This window comes from Oxyura jamaicensis, chromosome 5 (genome assembly GCF_011077185.1).
Source record: "Oxyura jamaicensis isolate SHBP4307 breed ruddy duck chromosome 5, BPBGC_Ojam_1.0, whole genome shotgun sequence".
Lineage (NCBI taxonomy): Eukaryota > Metazoa > Chordata > Aves > Anseriformes > Anatidae > Oxyura > Oxyura jamaicensis.
The window spans coordinates 63,565,165-63,592,078 of record NC_048897.1 but is presented as its reverse complement, the minus strand read 5'-3'; the positions used below and the strand labels follow the sequence as shown (position 1 = coordinate 63,592,078).

Genomic DNA, 26,914 nt, shown 5'->3' with positions numbered 1-26,914 from the left:
AAGGGTGGCAGGGCCACTTGGGGCAGTCCTGCAGAAAGGAGCAGAGGTGCTCCTGTGCCTCTCCAGTGCCTCTCCAGCCAGCACCATTCTGTGTTTGCCCTGGGAACCATTTGTGTTGCTTTGTGTTTTTTTTCCCTATGTCCTTGTTTAGAACCATATCTAAATAATCAGAGTTATTCAACTGGAGATAACAATTAAGCTGTAGAGTGCAGCATGGGGTAATTAGAATCCAGGGAATATGTCTGCAGTGCTGCAGCATGTTCAGTGGGAAGGTAGCACTGCAGGGATGTCTCTCCTGCCTGGCCCTCGGTGCCCCTATCCCCACCCCGGGCCTCCCCTTCCCCAGGCAGTGGCAGTGATGCGCTGCCCAAGGGGGGCTCAGTCCTCAGCTCCCCCTGGCACCTGTAGTGCAGGGATAGAAAATGACCTACATGGGGATTCATACATGACAGGGAATTGAATATTCTTTGTGCATTAATTTTGCAATGTTACAGCATGTAAGAGTTTTTAAAAAACGAGTCTGTGTAGTTGCATGCTTCTGCTTTTTTAGTAAACCTCCCACATTTACAAAATGGGTCTTGCAGCAGTTATGCTAGCAAGCTGGGACAAGTACTGGTGGACCTCCCTGCACCCTCAGGAATTCCAAATAGTATTAGATTACTCCAAAAATGGCTTTACAGCACATACGGGGCCATGCTGCGTTTTCTGTTCAGGCCCCCACCCCTCCTTTGTGGTGGGCGCATGTGGAAGCGCTGCCTTCCCCACAGTCTGTACCTGCCTGAGAAATGAGAACCTCAGCATGTCCCCAGCTTCCAGCCCCATGCACTGCGCACAGGCACCAGCTCAGCAGCACCTCCTGTTGCCCCAGCAGCATCATCCTCTCACTGCTGGCCAGTCCTGTTGCCAATCTACCCGGGCCATTCAGCTGTTTTCATGTCACAGACATCGGCAGCACCACTGGTGATCACACATTATCTGGTGGGAGAGTACTTGTTTTGAGGGAGATTTTCTCAGAGGGTAAGATGTAAACATTAATTGTTCACTGAACTCCTTCATTCACTCTCTTATGTTATGAAGACACAAAGAGGACCTACACTATATAAGCCCATACATTTTGTAAACAGCATTACATTATAAAATCCTACAGAAAAACTATTGTTAGGTGGCATACTTAGGCCCTGGCAAAACCTTCAGTCAAAATACAGTGAACTGCTTTTTCATTCACATGCAGTGCAGTACCATGGAGTATTACATGGCTATATCCTGCCTTACCAACATGCTGGAGACACACATATGGTGTCCTGGCATGTGGCAACGTGGGTAGGGCAGCACACACAAATCAGCCGGAATGTTACATGAGTCACTGAGGCATGGGCTCTGAAAGCTGAATTTCAGTAAGGCTGCCCGATGAGAAAACCTGGATGTCATGTTTCTGCACAAGAAGCACAAACCACTGACTGGATGAAACGGGCTCGGGTGGAGAAGGTGTTCCAGCTGTGGCTTAGCCTGGAGGACACTAAGCTGAAACTGGCAGGACAGAGGGAGGTGGGTGCAGGTCCTGCCAAGGCCACCCCCAATGCTGTGGCCATGGATGATACCACAGGGCTTTGCAGACATGGAGTGTGGGGAGGTATGGCCAATGACACAGTAGGAAGAGGGGATGTGCATAAGGTACATGAGAAACATTCAGTGTGGTACATTTATACACTAGAAACAACTGTGATGAGAATAGAGGCCGTGTGGGTGCAGGTCCCTTCACCCCTGGGAAGGCACTTGACCCAGGAGTGACTGCAGCAGCAGTGTGCTTGGAGTGACCCACAGGATTCAGGACTGCTGGGTGAGTGTGGGCACTGGGGCCCCAGGAGCTGCCTGGTGGCAGCGGGGTCTCAGGGAAAACGTGCAGTACTGAACCTCTGGGCAGGAACTGAGGAAATGGTACCTTCTGCCAAACACCTCTTTCCTCAACCTGGCAAAATGGGACATTCAGCAACCCGGCACACCACCACATATTTAGTAGATGAATAATGGAGATATGGTGTATTTTTGTTGGGATGTTTCTCTGCCAGGAGCATTCCCCTGTTGCAAGGTTTCTGGGCTATGTCTCTTGTCTCCATTATGCAGGGTAAACAATTGCTGGATAACACCTCTGGCCAGAGCCCATAAATGCTATGGTTTCCAGTACTTAATTACAAAGAACAAGCGATAGCTTCTCTCTGCTCCAAGCTACTGTATTTTACCAGAAATCTGAACAAGAATGGCCTGTCTATATCACCCATTCATGCCATTATTTGCTTTTCAGAAATTATCTCAATAAAAATCCAGGTTCGAGCTAAAAGAAGCTCTTTTGATTTTTTTTTGTGACACTGTAGAAATAGTGCTAGGCTACTCACAAATGTCTATGGTAAACATACCATGATTAATATCACGGTTCAAGGCTAGCTAGAGTAGAAAAAAAAAATTACAGCCAACTTCACAAACTGCCCTTGCAGGTACAGTATGAAGACTGAAAAACAAATCAAAACCAAAACCTTCCTCAAAAAAGCACAAAGGAAAAAAAAAAAAAGCAAAAAACAACCAAACTAAACTAAACTAAACTAAAACATCAAAACCTTGGATTGGGCCTTAAGACACAGGATCAAGGAAGACTCAATGACTGGACATTTAGACAGGTAACCATAAAAAAAAAAAAAAAAAAAAAAGAAGGCATATAGATGAATGGTATATGCTTGGAAGGCTTGAATCAAAAAGGACTGTCCTAAAGATACCCGGAGGATAAGCCCTTATGTCAGGTTTTTAAAAGGCCATGTATATTTTCTACGCAAGCCCTTAATTTTGTTTGTTAGGAAACAGATTAAGTTGTAACTTAGAGTTCAGTTACTGAATTATTACCAAAAACATGATGTAATTTGGTACAACTGCTAAAGTAGATTAACAATGAGGCATAGTGAACCATGTCTGCTTTCAGAGGCCTCTCCCTTCAGCAAATGTAGAAAGGGTGAGAAAGGAAAATGTGGTATCACAGTGAAAGGAATATTACACTGAACAATGATGAACACAGAAATACTAGGTACCCTAGAAAACATAAGAGTGGGAAGCAAGTGAGAAAAGCTAAAGCTGAGTGGACGCGAGAGCAACACTTACTGATTCAGGATCCCTCTGCTGTTCAAGGAAAGCTGAAAACTCCACCAGCCTGAGCTTGGTCGTACCAATTGATCGGCCTTGCCATGCAGGGACCGAGGGAGCTGGAGCTGACGTAGGCTCAAATCCTAAAGCAAAGAAACCATTTTCATGAAGAAGTTGATTGTTCCTCAGTTTAAAATGTCTGAATTAAATCTTATCAGGAATCACCCATGTAGCCCATTGGTCATTTATATTAATTTTAACAAGAATTCAGAGACTTAAAATAGGAAAAACAAAAACCAATGTGTAGAAAACAAGGTCCCAACAGAGTAAGTTAAAACTGGTTTAATTAAAATATCTGCTGCTTTGTTTCCTTGGGCTTGTAATTAACCATAGAATTTTTGTTTAAGTCATATACTAGATTGCAGAGATTTATAGAACCTTCACACAGACTTACAGCTGACCCTTCCTTGGAAACAGGCAGCTAGACTCAGAGAAGATATTACTGCCTTGGGAGTCAGGAGAACTGGCCTCCATTTCTGGCTCCTGATGTGCTGCTACATGTTACAAGTAAATCACCTCTCTTTTTGCCTGTTTCTCCTGCCACTGTCATGTCCTCTCTCTGCTATTTAGAGTACAAGCTTCCCAATGCAAGGACTGTCTTTTACTATGTATTTGTACATTGGGTCCTTGACTTCTTTAGGAGCTTTTAGGCATCATTATATTACAGATAATAATAAATAATTACTGTAGAAAGCTGAATCATAGTCTAAAAAGAAAAAGAAAATTTTAAATTGATAATAAAGAGGGAATGACATGATCTAGAGAGAGAAGGGATGTTAACCACCATTTCTAATTCACCTCAAGAGAATGAATAAATGCTGTCTCTTGCTTCTCATCATGGAAAATTAGATGAGAAGGAAACAAAACAGTAAAGGAAGAAGAGAAAGGCTGTGACTGAAAGGCAGAAACTGATCTTGGGAGAGACACAGGCACAAAAAAGGGTAGAAAACCAAGATGAACCTTAACTGGTTTGAGAAGCAGAGAGAGGTCACAGATAGTGGATATGCCCATATCTTGCAGCAGGAGTTTGGGAACTGGCTCCAAACCTCCAATGTAGGCAATGAAGTTCCCTGACATCTATCCAGTCACTTTTGTAATTCCCTGTTTCACACAAGTTTGAGGCATTTCACAAAAGTGACTGGTTAGATGTGAACGGGAATTCTAAATGAAGGAAAAACTATGTATGATTTTTGGCTGATTTTGAAATACTAACAATCCTATTTTGAAAGAAAGCATAGAAAAATAAATAAATAAAAAAAGATGATTCTAAATGTCTGACTTAGAGAACAACTTATTAAATAAGGACTATCAAGAGAAAGGAAATAATCAAGGATGCAGAAAGTCTTAGTTATAACTATTGTATTATATAAGTATTGTTTAGCAGGAAGTTAGAAACTAAAAAAGTATGAAAGAGTCAGAAAACTGCAGATCAGAGTCAGAAGCATGGTGTAGTTTTGGCAAGGAAGATGTCAAGTTGTCTTCTACAAAGAAGTAATACACTTTCCTGAAATTATGCATGAAACAAACAGGGGAAAAGGAGTATGGAAGTAGCCATAGAAAGGGCTTGATTGGTTTGAGCAAAGGAACTTACAACAAACATTAAGCACCTATCAAAGTGGTACCAGGCAGACCTGAACCTTTCGGGGGGGGGGGGCGCCGCCTTAAGAGTTATCAACAACCAGATGCATAGATGTGTCTTATACTTAAGGTTAAACATAAATGGTTCTGGACTAGTTTTTAGCCTCATTTTAAAATAATGAAAGCTTATTCTTGTTACAGATGGAAGTGAGATTTGGCTATTAAAATATAAACATATCCCAGACCCACTGATTTTCCCTCATATATAACCAGGTCCTAGGACATTGGTATTTGTTTGGGACTCATCTTTGGTTTGGCTACTGGGGCCATACATATGGAGTAGTGGCTCTGTCCATTGCACGAATGAATACATCACATCCAAGACACAACTTACATCTTTTAAAAGGTGACTATAAATGAATGAATTACCTGAAATGGGAGCTGTGACTGATGGCTGTATAGGATAGGCCTGCTGAACGAATGGCTTTACACTGGAATAAATAGTTACACAAAAATCATACAACATGCCATCTACAGTAAATTCCATTACAGTCACATACACAGTTGAGCTTTACCCACAAACATATCTCTTCTTTCCATAGAATATTTAACAGACAAACAATAAATAGTCAATAGCAAGAGACGGGGCATGAGAATTACACCCAAAATGTTGAAGTGAGAAGCTTGTCCATGTTTGGTCATGCAGTGGGAAACCTAACCTGCCTGCTGCAACTATTGCAGCAGACAAGGATGGAGATTGCTTTAGCTCCCAATAAATCCAGAGGACATTGAAGTACTGGGGCACAAAGACTCCTCACATGGACCTCAAGGAAATAAGGTGGGGACAACTTGAAAAATAAGGCTGGGAGATGTTGCTCCAGAGACTGGAGCAACAGTCTCTGGAGCAACAGAGACTGTTTTTTTCTTTTTAGAAAAATTCACAAATTATTGCCTCATTAATATCCTCTGGCAGCAAAGTGCACAAGCCAGCCCCATGTTGCATACAGAAACAAACTTCAATTTCGAGACTTACTCTTGTGAGGATCCAGGCTGCCCCGTTTGAATCATGCCCGGCCAAAACTGAAAGAAGAAAAACAAACAAACAGACCCACAATTGTTTTCTCTGTTGAACGATTTTGGCTGTTTCTGAACAAACATGATTTCTTTTGCAAAGGCAAGTGAAAGCATTAATCTATTCATTCAACCTTAGTTTTCTACTGAACAGTGTTAGAGAATATAGGGATTTTTTCGGGACTCAGCTAACAACTTACCCCAGGTGCCCCAGGAAATGTAGGACGGGGAATTCCTGGCAGGCCCAGCTTGTTGTGAATAGCAGTAGCTGAGACTATCTGAGCTGATGACATTGCTGCCATGTGCTGGAGTGCTTTGTCCTTTGCTGTCTGATCCTTTAATATGACAATTACATGGAGTCTTAAAACATTTGGCACAACAAATGATGTTAAATAACTGCAGCTACAAGCACATAACTAAAAACTTAAGAAGCCACATGGAAAATGCAAAAATAACAAACCATGCAGAAAAAAAATACAGCACGGAGGCTAACACTCAGACTACCTCAAGGCAAAACTTCCTCTCAGACATGCATGGTAGATCTGAATTCTCACAGTCTGCTCTGCCAACATGCAGGAGGCTCTGGGAGAGCAAACTGCTGCCCACTTATTTATCTGGGCAAATCCTGCTGATTTTAAATCAGGCTGGAGTAAACACAGTCTGCTGCTAAGGCTCTGCTTGCAGGACAGGGATCACTGAGATTTGAGCTCTATCATTTAGATCTAGGAGAAGTTTGCCTTTAGTATTACATGGTAAAATGAGAACACAGAACTGCAACTGACTGTAAACAATGACAGATTTTTCTTAATGCTTACAGGTTTAGACACATTTCAGATTCTGTTTTACAACAAATATTTTAAATATTAGATCACAAAAATACAAATTACATTTTAAACTTCCAATTGGTGCTTCACTAATATGAAGCATTCCCAAAGAAAACAACCAGCCATAAAATTTCTGCTGTTTTCAAGCATATAGGAACAAGTTTAGGAAAAGATGGGATGTTATTGATTACTTGTATTAGAGCAGTGCTCGGAGTCCTAGTCACTGCCAATCATGTATGATCACAGAATAGAAAAGGAAAGCCTCTTAATGCAACAGGGTTAATTAAGTGGGTATTTTAGGTCAGGTAAAATAAGTAAACAACAGACTGTTACTATCTGGTACAGTGCGGTTCCTCATCTGGAAGTACTGGATTAATACGTGCTAATATTTAGGTATGTGACTTAGAATGAAGGAACACAAGCAATATTAAGCAAGGATTTTTTTGGTTGTCTGGTTTTATTTTACAAGCAAAGTAGCAAGCATGCTGGCAAGAGATGCATGCTCTTATACACGGTATATGACTTTGCACATATGCTTCCTCTAAAGTTTATATGTAGTAGTACTATAGGTGAGCATTTCTTCCTTTGAGTAGCTCCTTTAGAAACAGCACAGGCTGAAAGTACAAGAAAAGCTAGCCAAAAATTCTGCCAAGCACAGCTAAGGTACATAATATTTGGTTTAGTTAAAATACTTACCATGCTTGTTACCTGGATACAACAACAAACAGTTTATTAAAATGCTTGTGTAGAATAGCAAATTTTTAGCAAAATAAGAACAAAATAGTAAGAGACAAAGGAAGAGCAGCTTGCTCAACATTAAATACTAGGTTTAAACAAATGCATTATTTTCACCTAGGGACTGATTCATTAAAAGGAAAAAAAAATCTGCAAAACTCTGGGCGTAAATGATGCCACCTCCCTGTGTGAAAGCTGCAGACGATGCAGGGGATTGCTGCTGTGCTTGTTTCCCTGAGCTGCGACATGGGGGCCTCCATGGGCTTCAGCCTGGTGCCCACTCGCCCAGGAGAGCGGCAGGTGGAGCAGGGGAGTAGCTACTGCCAGCAGTGTGCCCGCTGCACCTCACAAGGGGAGAGCCTCAAGCACGATCTGCTTGCAGCAGTAGTAAGATCAGCAGGCCCATGGGAGCTTCCTGCACAACAGGGCAGGACGCTGCTTTCTGACCTGTCTAAACCTCGGGAGCACCACACTGCAGCTGATGATACATCTACAGAGCAGCTCCTGTCCTGTTGCTGTGTGTGATCAAAACTTGGCCACTTCACCAACCTGTAGCTTTCCCTTCTATCACTTGGTAAGGGCTGCATGTCAGTTTTGACCCTGCCTGCTGCTTGGCACCCACCCCTGCCCGGCCCAGGATTGGAGGGTGTGCAGCAGAGGTTTGGCACAGGATGCTTTACTGACTGTCTTCAGATGCCTGCAGACCACGGGGCTAAAAATTGCCTTAGTAGGCGTTAAGAGGTGGCAATGTCCTGAGATCTACGCAGCATTCCAAGGAAGCCAACCTTGCTACCATCCTGCATGGGCAGAAGGACCCTCTGTCATGAACACATGAGACAGGAGGGATGTTCTTAAGCAGCAACTGGCACAGACTATGAAGATACTAGCTCCGTCAGGCCTTTCCCCCCATATTTTGTTATGCGAACTCCATATTTTCTTTTCACAGGAGTTGCAGTGCTTAAGCTGTCCTGTGAAGCTCTCATCCTCTAACAGCAGTAAGTCTGATGTCCCTTGCCTTAGGAACAGCGACACGGATTTGGGGAGAGAGGACATATCTGCTGTTTTGTGATGTGAGAAGGGATGTTTCTCTCTTGGCAATTGCTGCTTTTCATCTAAGAATGTTCTGCATTTTGTGATGGCCACTCATTCAGTCTTTTGATTACATTTTAGGAGGATGGAGAAAAAGCAAAAATAGATAGGTGACTGCTTAGCAACACAGCCCTTGCAGGAGGGCTAGTCTTTGGGAGTTTCAAGGACTCTTATAGAACTTCCCAGTGGTGACAAATCTGCCAGCTCTGCTGAACATCAAGACACTCAGTCAACATACATCAAAATGAAGTTTCACCTTTTGTAGGCTTAGGAACCTATGCTTAGTCAGAAGACCATTTTTCTAAAAGTAGTTTTAACTTACATTGAAATATGGAAGAAATCCAGTTCAAAATCAAATGCAAATTCTTAAAAGATACTGACTTCTACTAGCACAAAGCACTTTCAGCTCCAGGAATGTTTTGCAGAGCTGCAAGGTGCTTGTACAATAAAGCAGACTTCACAGTCTTCAAAAAGAAATGGGAAAACTACATTTTGAAGCTGTTTGTTTGAACTGAAATATCAGCTTGCCTGTGACTTAAAAAAAAATATTATTAGCCCAAATATACTGGGCTTTTTTTATGCTGTAGTGAAGAGTGCGTGTAACCAGCAGGGAATGACTTTCCACCTGTCACTGCAATGTGCTGCTTCTGGGATGAAACTTGGTAACTGATTAATAACACACAATGGTATTACATCACAGTTTAGGCGGCAAGAGAAGTAATATATCCAATTAAAACGGCAGGGGTAATTTAAACAGGCAGATTACAGTAATTACTGAGGTTGGAATTTGGCCAGGACAAATGGGTTAACACCCCTACTCTAGACAGGAACGTTGTGGGATTTTCAATGACCGCAAATAGTTAAGACTTTCATTTCCTATCTTGTCCGAGACAGAAAGGATTTGGTTTTGCTCGTTTGTGCTGCTGTGTGAAGCTGGAATAAATCTTTTCTGGTCAGTGAGTTTTATTCTGCTGTACATAAAATAAGGTTGGCCCAGTATGCTGCAGAGTACCATGATGATGTTCAGCAGGGGCTATGAGGGGACAATATCTCCCACTGAATCATTAAATCCTGCCGGGGCTTAAGGTATTCTTTGGATAGGTCCCATCTGGCCCTGCCCTGGCTTGGCCCTAGTTAATTTATGAGCCCTGATGGGATTGCTGCTGCTCAGGAATGACGCTGTAGTAAGTAACAGGCTGCACTCTTCAACTGCTTTCTTCCCCTCTCTTTATAAAAGTCTTCTGTGCTGTTGTACGTAATTGGTGATGTTACTGAGGCGGATTTACAGTGCAATCAATGACAATCTGGAGTAGTTTCACTAAATCCCTAAAAGTCATCACTGTAATGGAGATCAGGATTTGCCTCTTGTTTTAGCTGACTGCTTCTGGCTACAGTTGCAAACACTTTGTTTTTGGAAGGGGTAAGCTCTAAGAACCTAATGGAAGGAGACTACATAACTTTTAATGAATCAGGCCCTTGAGTTTTACTTTTCACCCATTAGTTTTGGATTGTAAAATACATAGTTAAGTTAGATAGGAATAATACTCCAGTATCATCCAATTATAATTCTTAATATCCATAAAAGCCCCATGTGAAACAAGAGTTATACATGACAAGCACAAAGGGATTTATGCTTGACTTTTCCTTTAATCCAACATAAACAGTAGAATAATTCAATCAATCAGTTCAAACTAGTTCCCCAGCAAAAAAATAAAAACTGTTAGCCTAGAATGATAAATGGGGCTTTGAATACCATGTTGTCTATGACTTTGGAAAAAAAATCTAAGACAGTCAGAGGAAAATTATGCACAACAGAACACAATATTAATTCAAGCAGGCCTAAAACCTGTACGAATATTTAAAATAAAAAACATTTTGTAAGAAGAAAAATATGACATAAGAGAAGAAACAACACTTGGCTCACAAAATGGATATTACAGTAACACTAACATAAAATAGTTTCCTAATAAGCAATTTTGCAGATGTTATTTCTGCTCAGATCTTGTATTGATTCAAATAACCTTTGCAATAATTAGCTGTAGCTCAAAAAAGATAAACAAATCATGAAAATATACAATTGTTCTGAACAAAAGATAGAGAGCACTTCAGTGTTTCTAGCCCTGATCTCCAATTTGCTTATTATTAGAGAAGACAGGAGTAAATACAAAAGCTGGCTATTTCAGCCAGGCAATAGCTAATGCCAAGAAGAGAATGCGCATTCAAAGCTGTCCCAACTTGCTGCCTAATGAGTAGCAATTAATCCATCTTATTGTATTTCAAAATGCTGAAGACTCCATTCACATCAAAGGGAATTTTTCAAGGCTTTTATCATTGTTCATTTTAAAAGTATAGAGCTATCTTTAGCATTTTATAATTGACAACAATATTTTCTTTTATCCTTCAATGTGGAATGTAGAATAATGGATTTTAAAACATGTAATATGTGTGAACTGCAGGCATTTTAATGTTTCTTTTTGTCTCTGTCTAATTAATCTTGCACTACAAAAAAAAACATCTGAAATGAAAGTCTAAGATAGATGTATATCCTGCTGTGAAGACCTTTACTCTTTGTTTAGGCACAACTTCCAATCCATCTTTTCTCCTGAAGGTAATTTTGGCACCCTGTCAGTGCAGAGGTGGGAAATGCTGCAACCTAACACTACAGACTGGTGTATTTGACATGGAAAAACATTAGAAAGTCAAAATTCTGCCTTGCCTTCTCCAGTCTCTGCATGAGAGGAAATGTCATGAAGAGGAGTCGCCTTTCAGATCTGTCTCTAAAGACTGCTTTATCCCAGCCTCTCTTTTCTTTTTCATTAAGTGAAATTTCTCTGACCTCAGGAAGATTTTAATAACCTCAGAACATTAAGATAAAATCTTTAAAGCAGGAGTGTTTTGCTGTTGTAAAAGAAATTAAAATTTACAACATCCCTGGAAAGGCTGATGAGATATTCTGAATTGGTGGTCCTGAAATGCAGCAACAGCATTTACTGGTAAAACTTCTCTTTCTTTGAGGCTAAGGATCTATCCAGCTGGAGCACCTCTAGGCACTTGTCCTCAAAGAAAAGGGACCTCATTGGACCAAGCAAACTTGATGACATACAGGCAAGTTTTCATCTGTTAGTTAAGCTTCAGTAATATTCTACCCAATTACATGGATAAGATAAATTCAATGCCATGAAGATAGCTCTGAAATCTTTCCACCCATTTGGATTTTCACAGAATATAACCACAAGAAGATTTGCCAAGTCTTCTCCTTGCCATAAGCAGGGTCCAGATCAATGCAGGAAAGGAAGATTTCTTAGTCTAAACTAAACTCAGCAGGTATTTGGAAAAAGAGACTTACTAGCTATACCCTTTGCCAAAGTAAAAGACCAGAGACTGTGGTTAATGAGACAGATTGGCCATATCCTGAAAGATCAGTAAGAAATGGTATTACAAGAAAAACTGCTAGCAAATGACATCAGCTGGGAAACAAGGGACTCTGAGTCACGCCCCTGCAAACCTCAAATCCCTGTTCATAATTATTTCAGCTAAAGCAGTCCGGCACCCAGGGAACCACCACCTTTTCTGCAGCAACCTTCCCTGTGTACATGTGGGAGGTGCACAGAGGTGGGAGGTCTGGTGGCAAGAGAATGAAACACTGAAGAAAGAGATGTCCTCAGGTCAGAGCTGAATGAACTCGTAGTTACAGACTGGCATGAAGAATCTCTGGATTTTGTCCACAGGGTGCTTTCCCCTCATGCTGTAGGTGGGAAATCTGACAATCTGACATCAAGTGCATATGTTATTTTCAGTAGTTTTCCTGGAAACCACCAATCAAGGGTTTTACAGAGTAATTGTAAGAGCTAGTAGCTCACTGCTAAGATGGTGAGAGTGGCCCAGGTCAGAAACAGTTGTTCCCTTTGGCTATCTTCTTTCTGGTTTTCCCTTTGCTGGGAAATGCTGACACCACTGCTGCAGGAGGATGAGTGCCCATCGCCTTCCAGGGAAGGGGTTGATGGGGCAGTCTGGGCTGCTGTCAAAGTGGTCCCTGATGAAACAGTGAGAATATGCAGATGCCAACATGTATTCACCTTGACTTCATTTCACATCAGTGATGTCCTTCTCAGGCAGTTTTCAAAGGACTTTGGAAAATATGGATAATTCAATACAGGAATAATGAGAAAAATACAGGCAGTGGTGCTATATAAAATGTTTGGAGTAATGAGGTTCCTTCTCAAGTCCAAAACCAGCAGCTTCTCCCAATTCCAGTGACTACTTGCAGCTCCTTGGGAGAAAAAGGTGAGGGCTATCCTCCTGATACAGTAGCTCCTTTACAGCACCTCCTTGCATGTCAGTTCCATCTCTTCCATTTGGGGAAAAATGCCTGGGGGAGCCTGCAACTTCTCTGGAAGTGTCCCGTGCAAGAGGGTAGATGCCATGCCACAGCACCTCATTCACTGAGACCAAGAACAGCAAGAAAAAGAGGAAGGAGGTGGGGAGAACCTGGCTCCCATGCAATTTCTGGGCACGTCTCAGGCCAAGGGTCCTAGAGGAGTAGCATGGGCTTTGTTGGGACTCTTGGGGGAGCTAAACTGTGGGGGCAGGATGACTACCTGGAGGCAGCATGGACAGGATGAACTGCCTGAGACCCGCTAGCCAGAAGGATGGGCTGACAGACAGGGCAGCATTTGCCACTGGTGATTCCTGAAGAGTGGCAAGTGCAGGGGTTGGCAAACCTGTCACTAGAATGCTCTCTATATCCACAGAGCTGCTGTCGAAGCAAACGCCTTCTGTAGAGCAGCAAGGACGCGGATATGGAAGACCCTTGATGAATCAATACATTTTTTGCATCAAAACAGTGGCTCCCCTATTCTCTGTTCAGCTTTGGGAGAGCTGCAACCCACTGATGGGTGGGAAGCAGCAGCAAGGTTGGAACGTCTTATGAAATATCTTGTTGCCCTAACATATCTTTCCTTCTTCAGGCAACTTCTCAAAATGAAAAATCCCTCTGGATCTCTATTTACTGCAAATGCCATCTAGGCTAGATGTCTCAAATATAACCTAACAAGAGGTTAGCTAGCTGCTTTCTCCTTTGGAAAGCTTCAGTAAAAGTCAGATAGCAGGTGCAGCAATTAAGAATTTTATTTACTTTTTGCTTAAGAAATGTCTTCATATTTTATTTTTGGCATTCAGAAAAGGGAATATTTTAGAAGAGTAAATCCAAAAATTTTGTTAGGCTTCTAAGCCTGCATTTTGGTATCTAGGTGGGTTTCCTGATTTTTGTAGCCCTGAGTGCTCAACAGTCCTGTAAAACACCCTGAGAGCTGCTGGTGCTGAGCACATCTGAAAGTAAGGCAGCCTACTCACATACTTAATTTTAGGCATCAAGGATTGACAATTTAAGCTTAAAATGCTACATATCTCTGTATTATTGCACCCTCGGTTAAAAAGCAGTATGTTTAGGTTGTCTTAGTTGTTCTTTACAAACCCCAACTGCTCAGCCAGTGCAGCTAAAAAGCCAGCCACCAACAGCCATACAAGCTTGCCAGCATGCTGCCCACTGCAGACGAAAAACCCAGTGCTTCTGTCAAGAAGGCCTATTACACAGCCAGGCTGTTATTTATATGCTGCAGTTCCAAGATTGTGGTAAGCATCCACAGTACTCACCACTTAGCATTGTGAAATTACCTTCTGAAACATTTTTGCTTTTCAGCTAGAACAAAAACATGATTTGTTCTCATCTGAGAAAAAAATCAACAAAAAGAAAAAAGGAGGGAAGTAAAAGATTTACAAGTTCCTTTGCTTTTTATTAAAAAAATAAATAAATAAAAGAAAATCGACAGCAAAAATTGCTAAATACCCTCTTCCACTTTTAAGCAATATGAAAACAAAATGAGTCCCAGGGTCTCCACTGGAAAAATTGAAAAAACAAGCAATCCAAGAAATCCCCATTAAACATTTCCAAGAGTGTCTTTTTAGCCTTAGAATATACTTCATGGAAACCAGGGAAAATAGGGACGTGTCAGATTAAGTAAACATACTTAGTTTTCCCTGAACAGGGTTCTGACTGAGGCTTTCCAAAGATTAAATGACAATATTTTACTTTAAAAAACAAATTTTCAGAGAATCTTGTAAATAGTACGTAACTTCAGGTAATACTAGATTGTACTCCAGTAACACCTTGTAGCTAGAGCAATCAGGATAAGCTGTGCTCTCTGGCACAATCTATTTTAAGTATTCTTGATAGCATTTCAAAAGCAGGGAAAAAAAACATTTGGGAATGGAAAACAATTACCCCAATTACCTATCTGGAGGAAAAAAATAAAAAATAAAAAAAAATCAACACAACTGCTTAAAAACCCTGTGTATTTAAATACACTCCTAGCACTCAACTGTTAAAAAACAAAACCAAAAATAAACTAATGGGTTAAAAATCAGGTTTAGGTGCTGAGCTGTTACAAAGAGTAGCTCACTTTGCATTTGGACAGTGTTAAAACAATGTTTTTAATGTGAATGCTAGTGCAGAAACTGGAGATTAAACACAAAGAGACACAGACAGCTACCACATGCAGGAAAATGAGGTTACAGGCACAGCAGCACCAGGCTTTCGTCCATCACCACGGGGAGGAGGAAGGGACAGGCATAGCAACCACAAGCCCAAAAGCAGAAAAGCGCATACCTTCAGCTTGGAATGAAAATCACGAGATTTCCTTCTGGCAAGAACCTGAATGTGACTAGACACCTGCAGGGTAGGGGAAGGGAGGAAACAAAGGAAAAGCCTGTAACCATGGAGATGAAAAGCCCCCTACAACTGGGCAAGCCAAACGTACCTTAATGGCGGCTTGAATTTCTCGAACTTTCTTTCTTGCTAAGACCTGTATGTGACTAGACACCTACATTGTTCAGGTTTATAGGAACAAAGAACAAAACAAAACAAAACAAAACAAAAAAAAAAAGAAAAAAGAAAAACAAAAAGCAAATCAAATTTAAAATATCTATTTTTCTCTTAAAAAAAAAAAAAAAAAAAAAAAAAAACTTTTCTGAGGGGATTGAGTTATTTGCATCTTCAGTAAGCTCTGCTGTTAAAGATACCACATTCCCAGCCAGATACCAAGCGCTTAGCACCGAGGCTTAACGATACAGGTCATCACTGCAGTGATTTGATTAAGGGAAAAAACAGTGGAACGCACCGGGTTGTGCACTCAGCTACAAGAGAGAAGACACAGTTCACAGCTGGCTGCAGCCCACATGCTTTGGGACTGACCCCATCCGCATTCTGGTGCAGGGAGCCTACAGGGTTTCCCCCTGTCTGCCGGGCCTGCAGACACCCACCCTGACCTCTTGACACTAGGCTGGAGACGCTAGGGCATTAAGAAGTCTCATCCATTAGGCTGGTGCTCTGCAGCTCCAACAAGGAGCCTCAGGCTGTGTTTTGGCCTCACTGCTATGCCCCAAGATCTGGACCAAATGGTAAAATATTGGCACAATACAGGTCTCAGAACCTGTTCTGCCTTTCTCTGCAATATCAGTGTCAAGTCCACCTGCAAAACGCTCATGTAAGCAGAGACCAGTAACCTGCCACCAGCTCGAGCAATGTCCAGGTTTGGCCCATTTGCACTTTGATAAGAAATGTGTGTAAAGTCAGTCCTGCACAAGATCTGTTATGGGCCAGAAGTAATTGCATGTGCAGTGAAGGGTCTGGGCCCTGACTGACATTCCTGTTTACTCAGGCACATGCTGAAATCCATGATATTGATGCTGAGGGCTTAATGATGCTGTCTAATGGTACTGCTGTTTAATGGTACTGCTCAGCATCCTGCAGACCTCTGTGTGAAGGTTTAAAAATGGCATCGATGGTAAAAACTGCTAAAGAGAAATCGTTTGTTCTTATTTGTCCCAGGGCATACCATACCACGTGGTGTGCAATTTTCCTAAGTTACAATTCCTGTCTGGGAAATAACACAAGCAAAAGAAAAGGAGGAACAAAGCTTCATTTCCTCCCTCTGTAAGTCTATTCCATGACAATAGCACACAAACACACACACAAAAAAGCCTGTATTTTTAGTAGAGAAGCAAATAGTAATTCATGAATGAGCACGGCTCCTGAAGGACACCTTCAGGGACTTCTTCAGGAAACAGATCAGGAACCAGTCTGCAGTAATTCAGTGTTATACTATTACTTACTAAGCAATTTTGTAGTCAAACACGTAGACCAAGTTTTGACACGTGTTCGCTTGTTTTGCTTTCAGTGGGATATTAGTGGTGTTAAAGGTTATACAGGAAGCACGATCATAACATTTAATTGCTCAGTTGAAACTCAGATATAATGACAACTGAACTTTTCTAGACAATTGTCAAAAGTGATTTATGAAAAATTATAGAGGGACATACAACTATGGAGGAAGAACATCACCATATGTAAGCCATCACGACCCTCTTGGCTTCACTGTGGCTCTACCAGCATATACTGGCCAAAGACCTAGCCCACACAGTCTGCGTTTCAACTTCTGATGCAAGTTTAAGATCCCCAGTGTAGCCCCCAACAAGCAGAGTTCACATGGGCTTAACAGGGCAGAGCTTGCAACTTTTGTCTTTTTTTTCAAATTTCTTTGCCAATCTTTTGTTTATTCCTTCTCCATGCACTGCAGTTTAACTCTTTTCTCATGGCTTTTTTCATCCCTCGTACATGTGTTTTCTTCCCACTTGACAAAGGACACCACCCAGGGCAAAATATCACCCAGCTCAAAATGCTTTGAATACGAGCATTGGCAGCAGGCCATCTTTGTGTGTGCTGACTCAGTGTCACCTTTCTCTGCATTACAAAACATGTGTAGCATGCAAGCATACGAGCCTCTGCCTTCCCCTTCATCGCTCACATGGATGGGGAGGAGGGGAATCTCGCACTTCACGTTAGAGAAAGCAAGGGGGCTCTGCGATTTGCGAAGCATTTTGAACCAGCACAAGGGTTTAGTAACCACCACATGAACTACACAGAGTATGTGCCTTATGTAAGGCTGCTGATCACCGTGGATATTATAAATTAAAGGATTTAGTCATATGAGATAAGTTAATGGTTATGTGATAATCATCTGAAAAAGACTTAAGACTGGTTAGAAGTTTATTCTGAGTCATTGAATGAAATCTTACCATGGTCACAGACCAGGAACCTGAAGGCTTTTAGGGGATTTATTTTTTTTTTAATTATTATTTCATCCTGTAGCACGTACTGTCCGTGAGCTGAGAGTATGATTAGGATCAGTCCTGCTACTTTTTATTCATTTACCTTTCATATCCAAGAATCATAAACTTTATAATACAGGTGAATTGGCTGGACATTTAGAAGCTCCATTATTCACCATCTCAAAATAATTACTACATTGTGTAATTGTCCATACAGAGAAATAAGGCATAATGCTTTATGCTTCTATTTCTAGTTTTGATTTTTTTCCCAAATACAGGGGATAATATCTTCATGTACACATAGGCTAATAAAAAATGCACCTTCAACTGTCAAGGAAATGATGCACAACACAGAAATCTGGAGTTTTAAATATTTGTCCTAAAAGTGTATATTAAATCAGAACAGTGAAGTCAACACATCATCTCATCATAGCTGAAGCACAGACAGCCACTGCAGCCAAAAATGCCATGTTTTGTCATTCACTGACATGCATACTTCCCCGCTGGGTTATTTTACCTGCTTCCTGGTCCGTGTCTTCCCTGTTCTAAGTTTGATGTATCTGGCTATCAATTCATTCCTACCTGAAACAAAGAAAAATGCATGGTAAGAGACAAGCAGCACCACACCATCAAAATATTGGTATTGAAGTCCTGCAGCTGTTCACAGGCAGAGAGGCAACACCTTTGCCAGTGCCCAGGCTGGTCTCAGGCTGGAGACCCTGCCATCCTGGGGGCTGACATGATGTTTAGGCTCCCCTGGTTTAGCTTCTGACTACACCAGGTGACGTGTGACCCCAGGCCCACCTGGATCTAGGGAAAAGCACGTACCACTTCAGCCAAAGTGCCAATTACCCTGATGTTACAGCTTTGTGTCAACTTTTTCTGCAATTTTAATTCTGAAAGTTGTAGAGCAAAATCTGCTCGTCTTACCAGGGAGCACTTTGCCTCGTCCACTGATCACAATCAATGCCCCAGTTCAGCAGGTTATTAATCACACCCTTAACACCATGCACAAGAGTGGTCACCCTGTGGTGCAGTTCCTGCTGTAGTGGGTCCAATCAACATGGTGGTTTGTTATTTAGAGCTCTATTTCTCTTGGAAATGTAGAGTGTTTCCAAGTTTCTAAAATGGCTATTTTACTCTTCTTCAATCATACATTATGCTACATAATACAAACATTTTCTTTACAAATAATTTCCTTTCTAAATATTGCTGACACAGAAGATAAAGTTTTATGTGGTGCCCTGTTTATTTTCACTGCATATTATGTTACTTCTCCATGTGTTGTAATAACTTAAGTATACTTGTTCAAGAAGTCCTAAGTTATGAAGCTATTTGCATTCAGCACAGGGGAGAAGCATCGAAAATGAGAAAACTGATTTAGCAGCAAGCTGAAAATGGGAAGGCTAAGAAAATAACTTGTTACCCACCAAGTTATTTTGATGTGGATGAGTACCTAGCTGGGGAGTGCAGAAAGATATTAGACAGGCCAGAGGCTCAAACTTGAAAGAGTCTAATGTTGTGAGGGACTGACATGAAGTTTTCATGTAGCATGCCTGCTTCTGAATGGTATATTGTTGACTGGAAGATTGAATACAATTTAACTAGACTGTCATTTTCCTTTTTCCTTCAATTTCCTTTTGACTCCCTCTCTGAACTTTATTTTACACCCATTGTATAACATCCAATGGCTCTTGTCTCTTCTACATTTTCTTTGTTAAATGGGTACTAGAATAAGAAATATCGTGTCTCAGATCTGAGATGTGTTTCCTCCAATTCCATTTTTGTTTGCCCGGATTGTGTGTCAGGCTTCCCACAATGTGCCATGGTAATGGTGATGTGAGGCTTCTAGCTGTTCAGCAGGCATCTTCAGGACAAAATTCAAGATATCAATTTTGCATGAGCAAACTAATAAACAACCAACATTTCAGCACAAAAATTAGGGTTTTCTGCATGCAAAAGGAACAGATAGTTCTGCATGCAATAGGAACAGTCCTGCAGTGCATGGTGCCAAGAAGATACCTATCTCCACATGGAGCCACGGCCTTCATGTTCATGAGGTGAAACTAGCATAACACTCAGTTTCTGTATCTCAGTATTCTCAAACTTTCATCATCATCATCATCATCATCCAAATAGTTCACTTCAAACAAGGAAGAACAAATCTGTAGAGAACTGAAACACTGATTTACCCTTAACAACAAATCCCTGCAAAAGCAGGATTTGTTGTTAAGAGGCAGCACTTCTAGGACCAACAACTGAGTGCAGACAACTGATAATGTATAACAACTACACTTACTTCATGGAGGTATTAGGATGAGACCGGTTTTGACTCCTGCTGCTTCTGAGGCCTAATGTCCACCGTGAGTGAATTTTCATACCCATGGCTGTCCCCCTGTGCTCTAACAGCAGCTACCCCATAGTGGCACGACTGTATATTCACTTGCAGGTGCTGGACATGAACAAATGAAGCCGTTTTACCCTTCATCAGTATTAAATGGAAAAGTTCTACAATGGAGAAGTGTCAAGACAGTTTGGAAAATGGAACTGAGGGAGATGTTGAGAGCCTGAGACCTAAGCACAGAAAGAAGAGGAAACAACATGCCATGATGACACTAATAATACTAAACAAGTAATACTAAACAAGCTTTAGGCAAGAGTTTTACAGAGGCTTGGTATTTTTCATGACTCTATACTGTCCATTAAGGTTGTCGTTATCAGCAGTTGGTGACTCTGAAAAGTCAATGACTCTAAAAGGTGATGTAAATAATGTGTTGGCATCTCCATCCACCAATCTGCACTGACCGTGTTTGGGATACATGGTCACAGCACAGGTCACTCCAGCCATCCCTACTTGTTAAGGCAGGCCTGTGCAGCCCTCAGCTGCAGCGGAGGCAGGAAGAGTTAAACCTTCTCACGGCTTCACAGTGTTCTTCCAAGTCAAGAGAGCTAAAAAATCTGTTTTTAAAAGAAAGCTCGGAATCTCAGGCAGCCACTTAACAGGGAAAGAGTTTTATAAAAAGCACCAAGCACTGAAAGTCTAGACTGTATTATTCAAAATATCAGTCAAGTTCTGTCTGCAGTTGAGCCCCAGTCCATCCATGAAGTGCTCTGGCTTGAATCAAGAGGGGTTTTTACCAGCCACTCTCCAGCCTGGCAGGGGTATGAGTAACAAGATTGTGGTTTTGCAATGTGATCTCTTCCTTTAAGGTGAGGTCTAACTGGAGTTCAGCTCAAGAAGAGTTAATATGGCATGGAATAATGTGACAAGGAGGAGGAGCTCTACAAGAAACCACACAAAGTGACCAAGGCAAGAGCCTTGTTTTCGTTACAGCCATGTTTTCGACACAGAAAAGAAATATACACCCAGCATAGCCAAAGCAGGAGATATTCAAGCCTTATGAGGCTCAATAAGTATTGTCTGCCTAGCCAGAATGATCTGAAAAGACAAAATAGCTGTTCTGGACCACCAAAAAGCCATAAACACAAACATAAGACACAAACATAAGCACTGCCTGACATATACAAGATAGATGTCCCCAAGTAAAAGCTTACAGCCTTTATGTTATCTACCAAACACTGATGCTCTTCTTTACCAGCTCTGACAGATACTAACAGAAAAGATCTTATCTCCAGTCCTACCAAGGCACAGAGAGGATTTTAGATAAATGAATCACAGAATCACAGAACTGTAGGAGTTGGAAGGGACCTCGAGAGATCATCAGGTCCAACCCCCCTGCAAAAGCAGGTTCCTTAGAGCAGGCTGCCCAGGTGGGCATCCAGATGGGCCTTGAATATCTCCAGAGAAGGAGACTCCACAACCTTCCTGGGCAGCCTGTTCCAGTGCTCCGTCACCCTCACCGTGAAGAACTTCTTTCGCGTGTTGGTGTGGAACTTCCTGTGATCCATTTTGTGGCCATTGCCCCTTGTCCTGTCCCCACAAACCACTGAAAAGAGGTTGGCCAAATCCCTCTGTCTCCCACATTTCATGTATTTATAAACATTGATAAGATCCCTCTTAGTCTTCTTTTCTCCAGGCTGAACAGACCCAGGTCTCTCAGCATCTTCTCTTCTAGGGAAGATGCTCCAGGCCCCGTATCATCTTTGTGGCCCTCCGCTGGACTCTTTCCAGGAGATCCCTCTCTTTTTTGTACCGGGGAGCCCAGAACTGGACACAGAAAGGAAGGCTGAATAATCCTAAAAACACTCTCCTTTTCTTGGCAAGGAGAATTGTCTGAAACAGAAGAGGTTCAAGGAACTTCTTTAATTGGCCTCTAGAAACATTAGGGTGAAAAATGCCCATTAAAAAACAGATCTGCTTTTTTTCTAGGAAGAGCTCAGCTGTGGAAATACTTTCCATACACACCCTTCCTTTCTCTCGCTGTCACAGATATATCTGGGAAATTGCCTGGTAGAAGAGGAGAGGTCAGGTTTATGAACTGTAAATGTTCAACTCCTTCTGTCATCTGCTATGACAGTTTCATACTTTGAATGTTTTGGTTCAGGTATGAAAGAGAGGTGTGGGTGGGAAAGGTGCCCAGTCAGATGAAACATCTTCACAGCACAGCAATCTTTTCCAAGGATCTTGAAAGGATAAGGAGAGGACCATAACTAGTATTTTATATGGGCTTCTCTTAGCGCTTGTTTTTTCTTTTAAATTCAGGCTTCATCTGTCATACCCTTCTGTACCACAAGTGCAATTGCAAAACATGTTTTTTCTCTGTGCGCTGATGGTAGGGAAGATGCATTTTAAACAACAGAACATCTTTTTCAGTCATGGCAGGAGGCAAAACTGGGTTTAGCTGCCAAACAGTGCCAGGCTTTGCCCACAAGGCAAGGTGGCGCAAATCCCACCTGGGCCCCTCCGGGAAATGGCTGGGCCCCTTTGTCTGCCTCAGCATGTGCCTATCACTCTGAAGGAGGGAGAGGACAATGATCCCAGACACCTCAGAGGCGGCAAGGAGGACTGACATTTCTGCTCTTCTCGTCCTAAATAAGGAGAAGCAGCTGCAGTGGGGAGGCTCCCCCCCACCCCCCACCCCCTACCATTTCCCCCCCCCCACCCCCCCCAGAGGCAGTTGTTACTTTAACAGAGGGTCCTTGTGTGGAGAAACCTCCCCCACTAACGCTATTTCCAACAACACTTTAAAGAAGCTCACCATCAGCCCCCACAAAAGTCTGCGAGGCTCCTAAGCACCCCCTTCAGTGCACCCCCTCAGTGGGCCTCCATGCCACCACAGCCAGCTCTGCTGGGACCCGTATGAGCTGTAGATGTGGCCCCAGCCACGCCAAGACTCCTCCTCTGGGTGCAGGCCCCAGCCAGCAGCAGGGCAGACAGGCAGGGGCATCATGGCCCCGCAGGGACACCGGCTTGTGTGGCGGGTGGTGGCTTTATTTAGAACATCAGTAACACAAATCAAACCATTGCCCCCCTCCCCCCGGGCTCCCAGTAATAAGCACCATCCAAATGTGATAAAAATAGAAAAGTACAGAAAATTAACTTGGTTAGTAAATTGAAAATGAACAGCTAATTTTAAACAGTCTCCATACTCAACAAAAAAAATCTAGTAATGACCAAGCAGAAAAGCCTATTTTTTTCAAATAAAGGTAATTTCTCCAAATTCTGTGAGACTGTGGCTTGAAATGGGTATTTCTTATGCTTCGCACAAAGCCTGGATGCAGACCTGTATGCTGAACTTCTTATAAAACGTCTTGTAAAACATCTCCCAGGTCATCTTTGTGACTGTATTTTCACCACGGCAAAGCTCGTCAGCTTTGGTAAACTCCATCTCCAGTCGCCTCTGCCTGAAGCTGGCTACCTAGTGCTGCCCATGTGCCTGGATGCCCAACGTGAGAACTGGTGGGAGTTTGGCTCCTTTAGGGACCCACTGGCGAGTTTGCCGTGCCTGGGGCAAGTGCCTGGGCAGCCCATATGCACACTGTGAGTGGCATTACGTCCCTCTGTCTCAGCTGTTCAGCACAGGCTGGATCTACATCCCAGCTAGTCACAGGGTCCGTGCACGGGAGCTATCAGCAGGACGTGGGCTGATTTGGAGTTTTTCCTGCATCAGGAGGTGGCTGCAGGGGCCCTGATGTGGCCAAGCTGCTCTGCCGCCATACTTGGCCCTGGTGCTTTTCTGCTCCATTTTGCCAGCAGAATAGCCGACTTTGGGAGAGCTCGCCCAAAATTTGCCAGTGCCGTTTTCTGAAGACGCTTGAAAGCTAAATTGGCTAACAAAAAGCCTCTTGTAGATTAAAGAGCTCTGTAAGTCAACAACTGGCTAAGCAGTTTAAACCCCTAAGTAAGGCATCCTCTATTTAAACGTTATAGGGAAATCTAATTTAAGCTTTTAAAAATATTATGGGCAGGTGTTTAAGTCGCCCGCACCCTGGGTTTCACCAGGGCTTCGGAGGGGGCTGGGTGGCGCTTCCCCGGCGGGCAGCATTTTGTTCAGACAAGCTTTCTGCACAGGGCCACGTGACGCAGGCCAAATAAACAGCATCTGGGGATTTTCAATTACAGACCTTCACCCAGCATGCCTGCACTGTAATCTCTACCAGATGAGGCTCAGGCCTCACTATTTTCAATAATTCACACACTGTGTACACATAACATGACAATAAGGGCATTCATGCAACCGCCTGATTCGCACATCAAAGCTCCCAAATGGCCAGCTGTAAGCATGCTTACTGCTGAATAATTCATTCTTTTCACAGGCTTGAAAAAACGCTCAGCGGGAGTTGGCAAGCTTGTGTTCTTTCCTGTGTGGTATGCTAAACTCAGATTTTGAAAGAGGTACAGCCCCACTAAAAAGAGTCAGAGATGCAACTATTTAAATGTGCATTTGTGAGCTTTTGGATGGTTCCTTAAAAAAAAAAAAAAAAAAAAAAAAAAAAGCCATCAGCTAAATGAGCTACGTTTCCAAGTCGGAAGAGGAGATAAGATGAAATAGCCTGCATGTTTTCTGGGGCAGGTGTTTAATAAAAATTAAATTATTAAACTGTTTTCCTGATGGTAACATTTGTTTTACAAATATTATTCCTTGCTGAGTATCTTAGATATAGCAGATGCATATGCAGTCAACAAGTCTGGTGAACTTGAAATTTCCACTTACTTAGCATGTATTTTCTACTATACAACAAAGGGGGTTTTAGTTAAGACTAACACATGAAAAAGGCAAACAGAAACACCAGAGCTCATTTTCTGTAACTCCTGTTTAGTGTTCTTACAGCTCTGGGTTGAATACTCATTTCTAGATGATATTTCAACAACTCACATTTGCAGCTGTGTCTCTGAACATTTCAGCTTGCAACCTCTGAGCATTCCAGATTTTTAAAATACTTCAGCTTTACACAACAGACACAGAATTTATTTGAGGAAAAAAAAAAAAAAAAAAAAGGAGAAGAAAAAAGAAGGGTCTACTTCATAATATCAAGTTTTCTTTACTGTCAATCAATGCCAGAATCAGCAGGATCAACTAGTCATGACCTCTCCTTATAGCAAACACATGCTGCTTACCAGCTGTGGACTGTGTTTTTTACACCCTTTTCTCTATCATTCAGAATGGCTTCCTCCTAATCACAATAATCCGAAAAGTGCTAAAACATATCAATCGTCCTTTAAGCCCTGCCTACAAAAGGCCAGCCGTCCTGCCTTTATGGGCTTGTCCCACAGCAGCTGATACTTCATTCAACTACAAATCCAATTTAGCAGTTACAAGAGGTTTAGCATCACTGGAAAAATATTGGTGTTGATCCTGCACTCTTAAATCAGCAAATATTCCTTTGCCATATTGTTTAGCTTTTTCTGCCATATTTACACTTCTGCTGGATTTCCCTGAGTGACTTCAACAACAGTATTTAACCTCTGAACTGGTAATATTTACAGTTAATCAAACAGCAATCTTTAAAATATGTTTACCACAATTACAGAAACATAAGCCTATTTGTATTCCAACTGTTACATTTCTGAAAAAAAAAGCAACAACCAACAACCCTAAAAACAAACACAGTCATTTCATTAAAAACCATAGAGCACATTTATGTACTAGTTATGCAGGATGTTATTTATTATAGCCCTTTGGGCAAGTTCACACCAATTCTTTCACTTATGTATTTTTAATTGCCAAATGAGCCAATGCAAACCATTCCTTGATGCCCCTCTGCCTTTTTTTTTTTTTTTTTTTTTTCTCCTTTAAGCAGCAGTGTAAGTATATGCAATGCCTCAAAGTAAAGATGAGAGATCTTTTCAGGGAATTTACCATTCACTAGCCCAAATCTGCAAATCTGTAGGACCTCTCAGTTTAGACAGCCTTCAGTAATAGGAATGTAAGGCAGGAGTCAGCTCCTCTGGCCCTGGGGGAGAGAATGGGAGCTGCGTCTCTCTTGGTTTGCAGCAAAAACCTTTGGCCCCAGACCCGCATCAAACACTGTCTTCTACCTCTCTGCATGGGCACTTGCTGGGGAGCTGAGGAGACAGGCAAGTCCCCACGGTCCCCCAGGGCTGGGGCCAATGAAAACTGACCAAGCGCCTGTTATCTGCTTGAGCTCATTGCTTAACTCCTGCACTGAGACCTTCCCACTTGAAGGCTCTGGCTCTCCATTTGGATAGGGACCACAAAGGAAAACAGTCATCTCCGGAATGGACTGGGATGAGACAAAGACCCTGGGTTCCAAAAAGGGGTTACGAGGGCTGCCTGAGTGGTGGGTGTGCATGGAGACACACACACACGCACCAGATTACAATAAGCTACTTAAGTATTATACACAAATTAACTGCTTGCAAAGTGTACTGTAACCAGGTTGCCCAAGAGGATAGGGAAAAGAAAAGATCCAAGAAAGAAAATAACTGAAATAATCCTTTTGGATGCTAATGAGCTAACAATTACAATGACTCTTTGAAGTTATATCATAATGATACTCCCAAAGAAAAGAACATTTTGTGTGTTTTATTAAAAACAACAACAACAAAAGGATCCCAGGTTGAAGCAATACCACAATTTAAATTATAGAGCAAAAGCAAAATGACCTAATGGTAGCATGGAATTACACTCTTGTCATGTTGAGTCCTAACCTTTCAGTTTTATCTCAGCCTCGGTTTTAAACAAAACAACAAAAGCAACCCATATACACATCTGGTTCAAAACTCTTCCCTGACACTAATGCAATGCATTGGATTCTGTTTGGAAGGTCTTCACGCTGGGAAAAATTCCATGAAAACTATGTTTATTAATTTCCTTCTTCGGAGTTTTTCAAAACACAGGGAAACC

At 42.0% G+C, this 26,914-nt stretch overlaps 1 protein-coding gene across 12 annotated transcripts in view; it reads right to left on the bottom strand.

Moving 5' to 3' along the window:
• The window catches only part of TEAD1 (TEA domain transcription factor 1), a 161,219-nt gene that overhangs the window by 27,014 nt on the left and 107,291 nt on the right, over positions 1-26,914 (bottom strand). The window contains exons 4-11 of one of the 12 annotated variants that reach the window (XM_035326584.1): positions 18,163-18,227; positions 15,296-15,358; positions 15,145-15,207; positions 7,353-7,364; positions 6,033-6,167; positions 5,795-5,841; positions 5,191-5,252; positions 3,142-3,266 (exon numbers count right to left, since the gene is read on the bottom strand). In XM_035326584.1, the coding sequence (XP_035182475.1) occupies positions 3,142-3,266; positions 5,191-5,252; positions 5,795-5,841; positions 6,033-6,167; positions 7,353-7,364; positions 15,145-15,207; positions 15,296-15,358; positions 18,163-18,227 (572 nt within the window). The remainder of the gene's footprint in view (positions 1-3,141; positions 3,267-5,190; positions 5,253-5,794; positions 5,842-6,032; positions 6,168-7,352; positions 7,365-15,144; positions 15,208-15,295; positions 15,359-18,162; positions 18,228-26,914) is intronic. The other 11 variants (XM_035326591.1, XM_035326585.1, XM_035326587.1 and 8 more) reach the window with 11 other exon arrangements.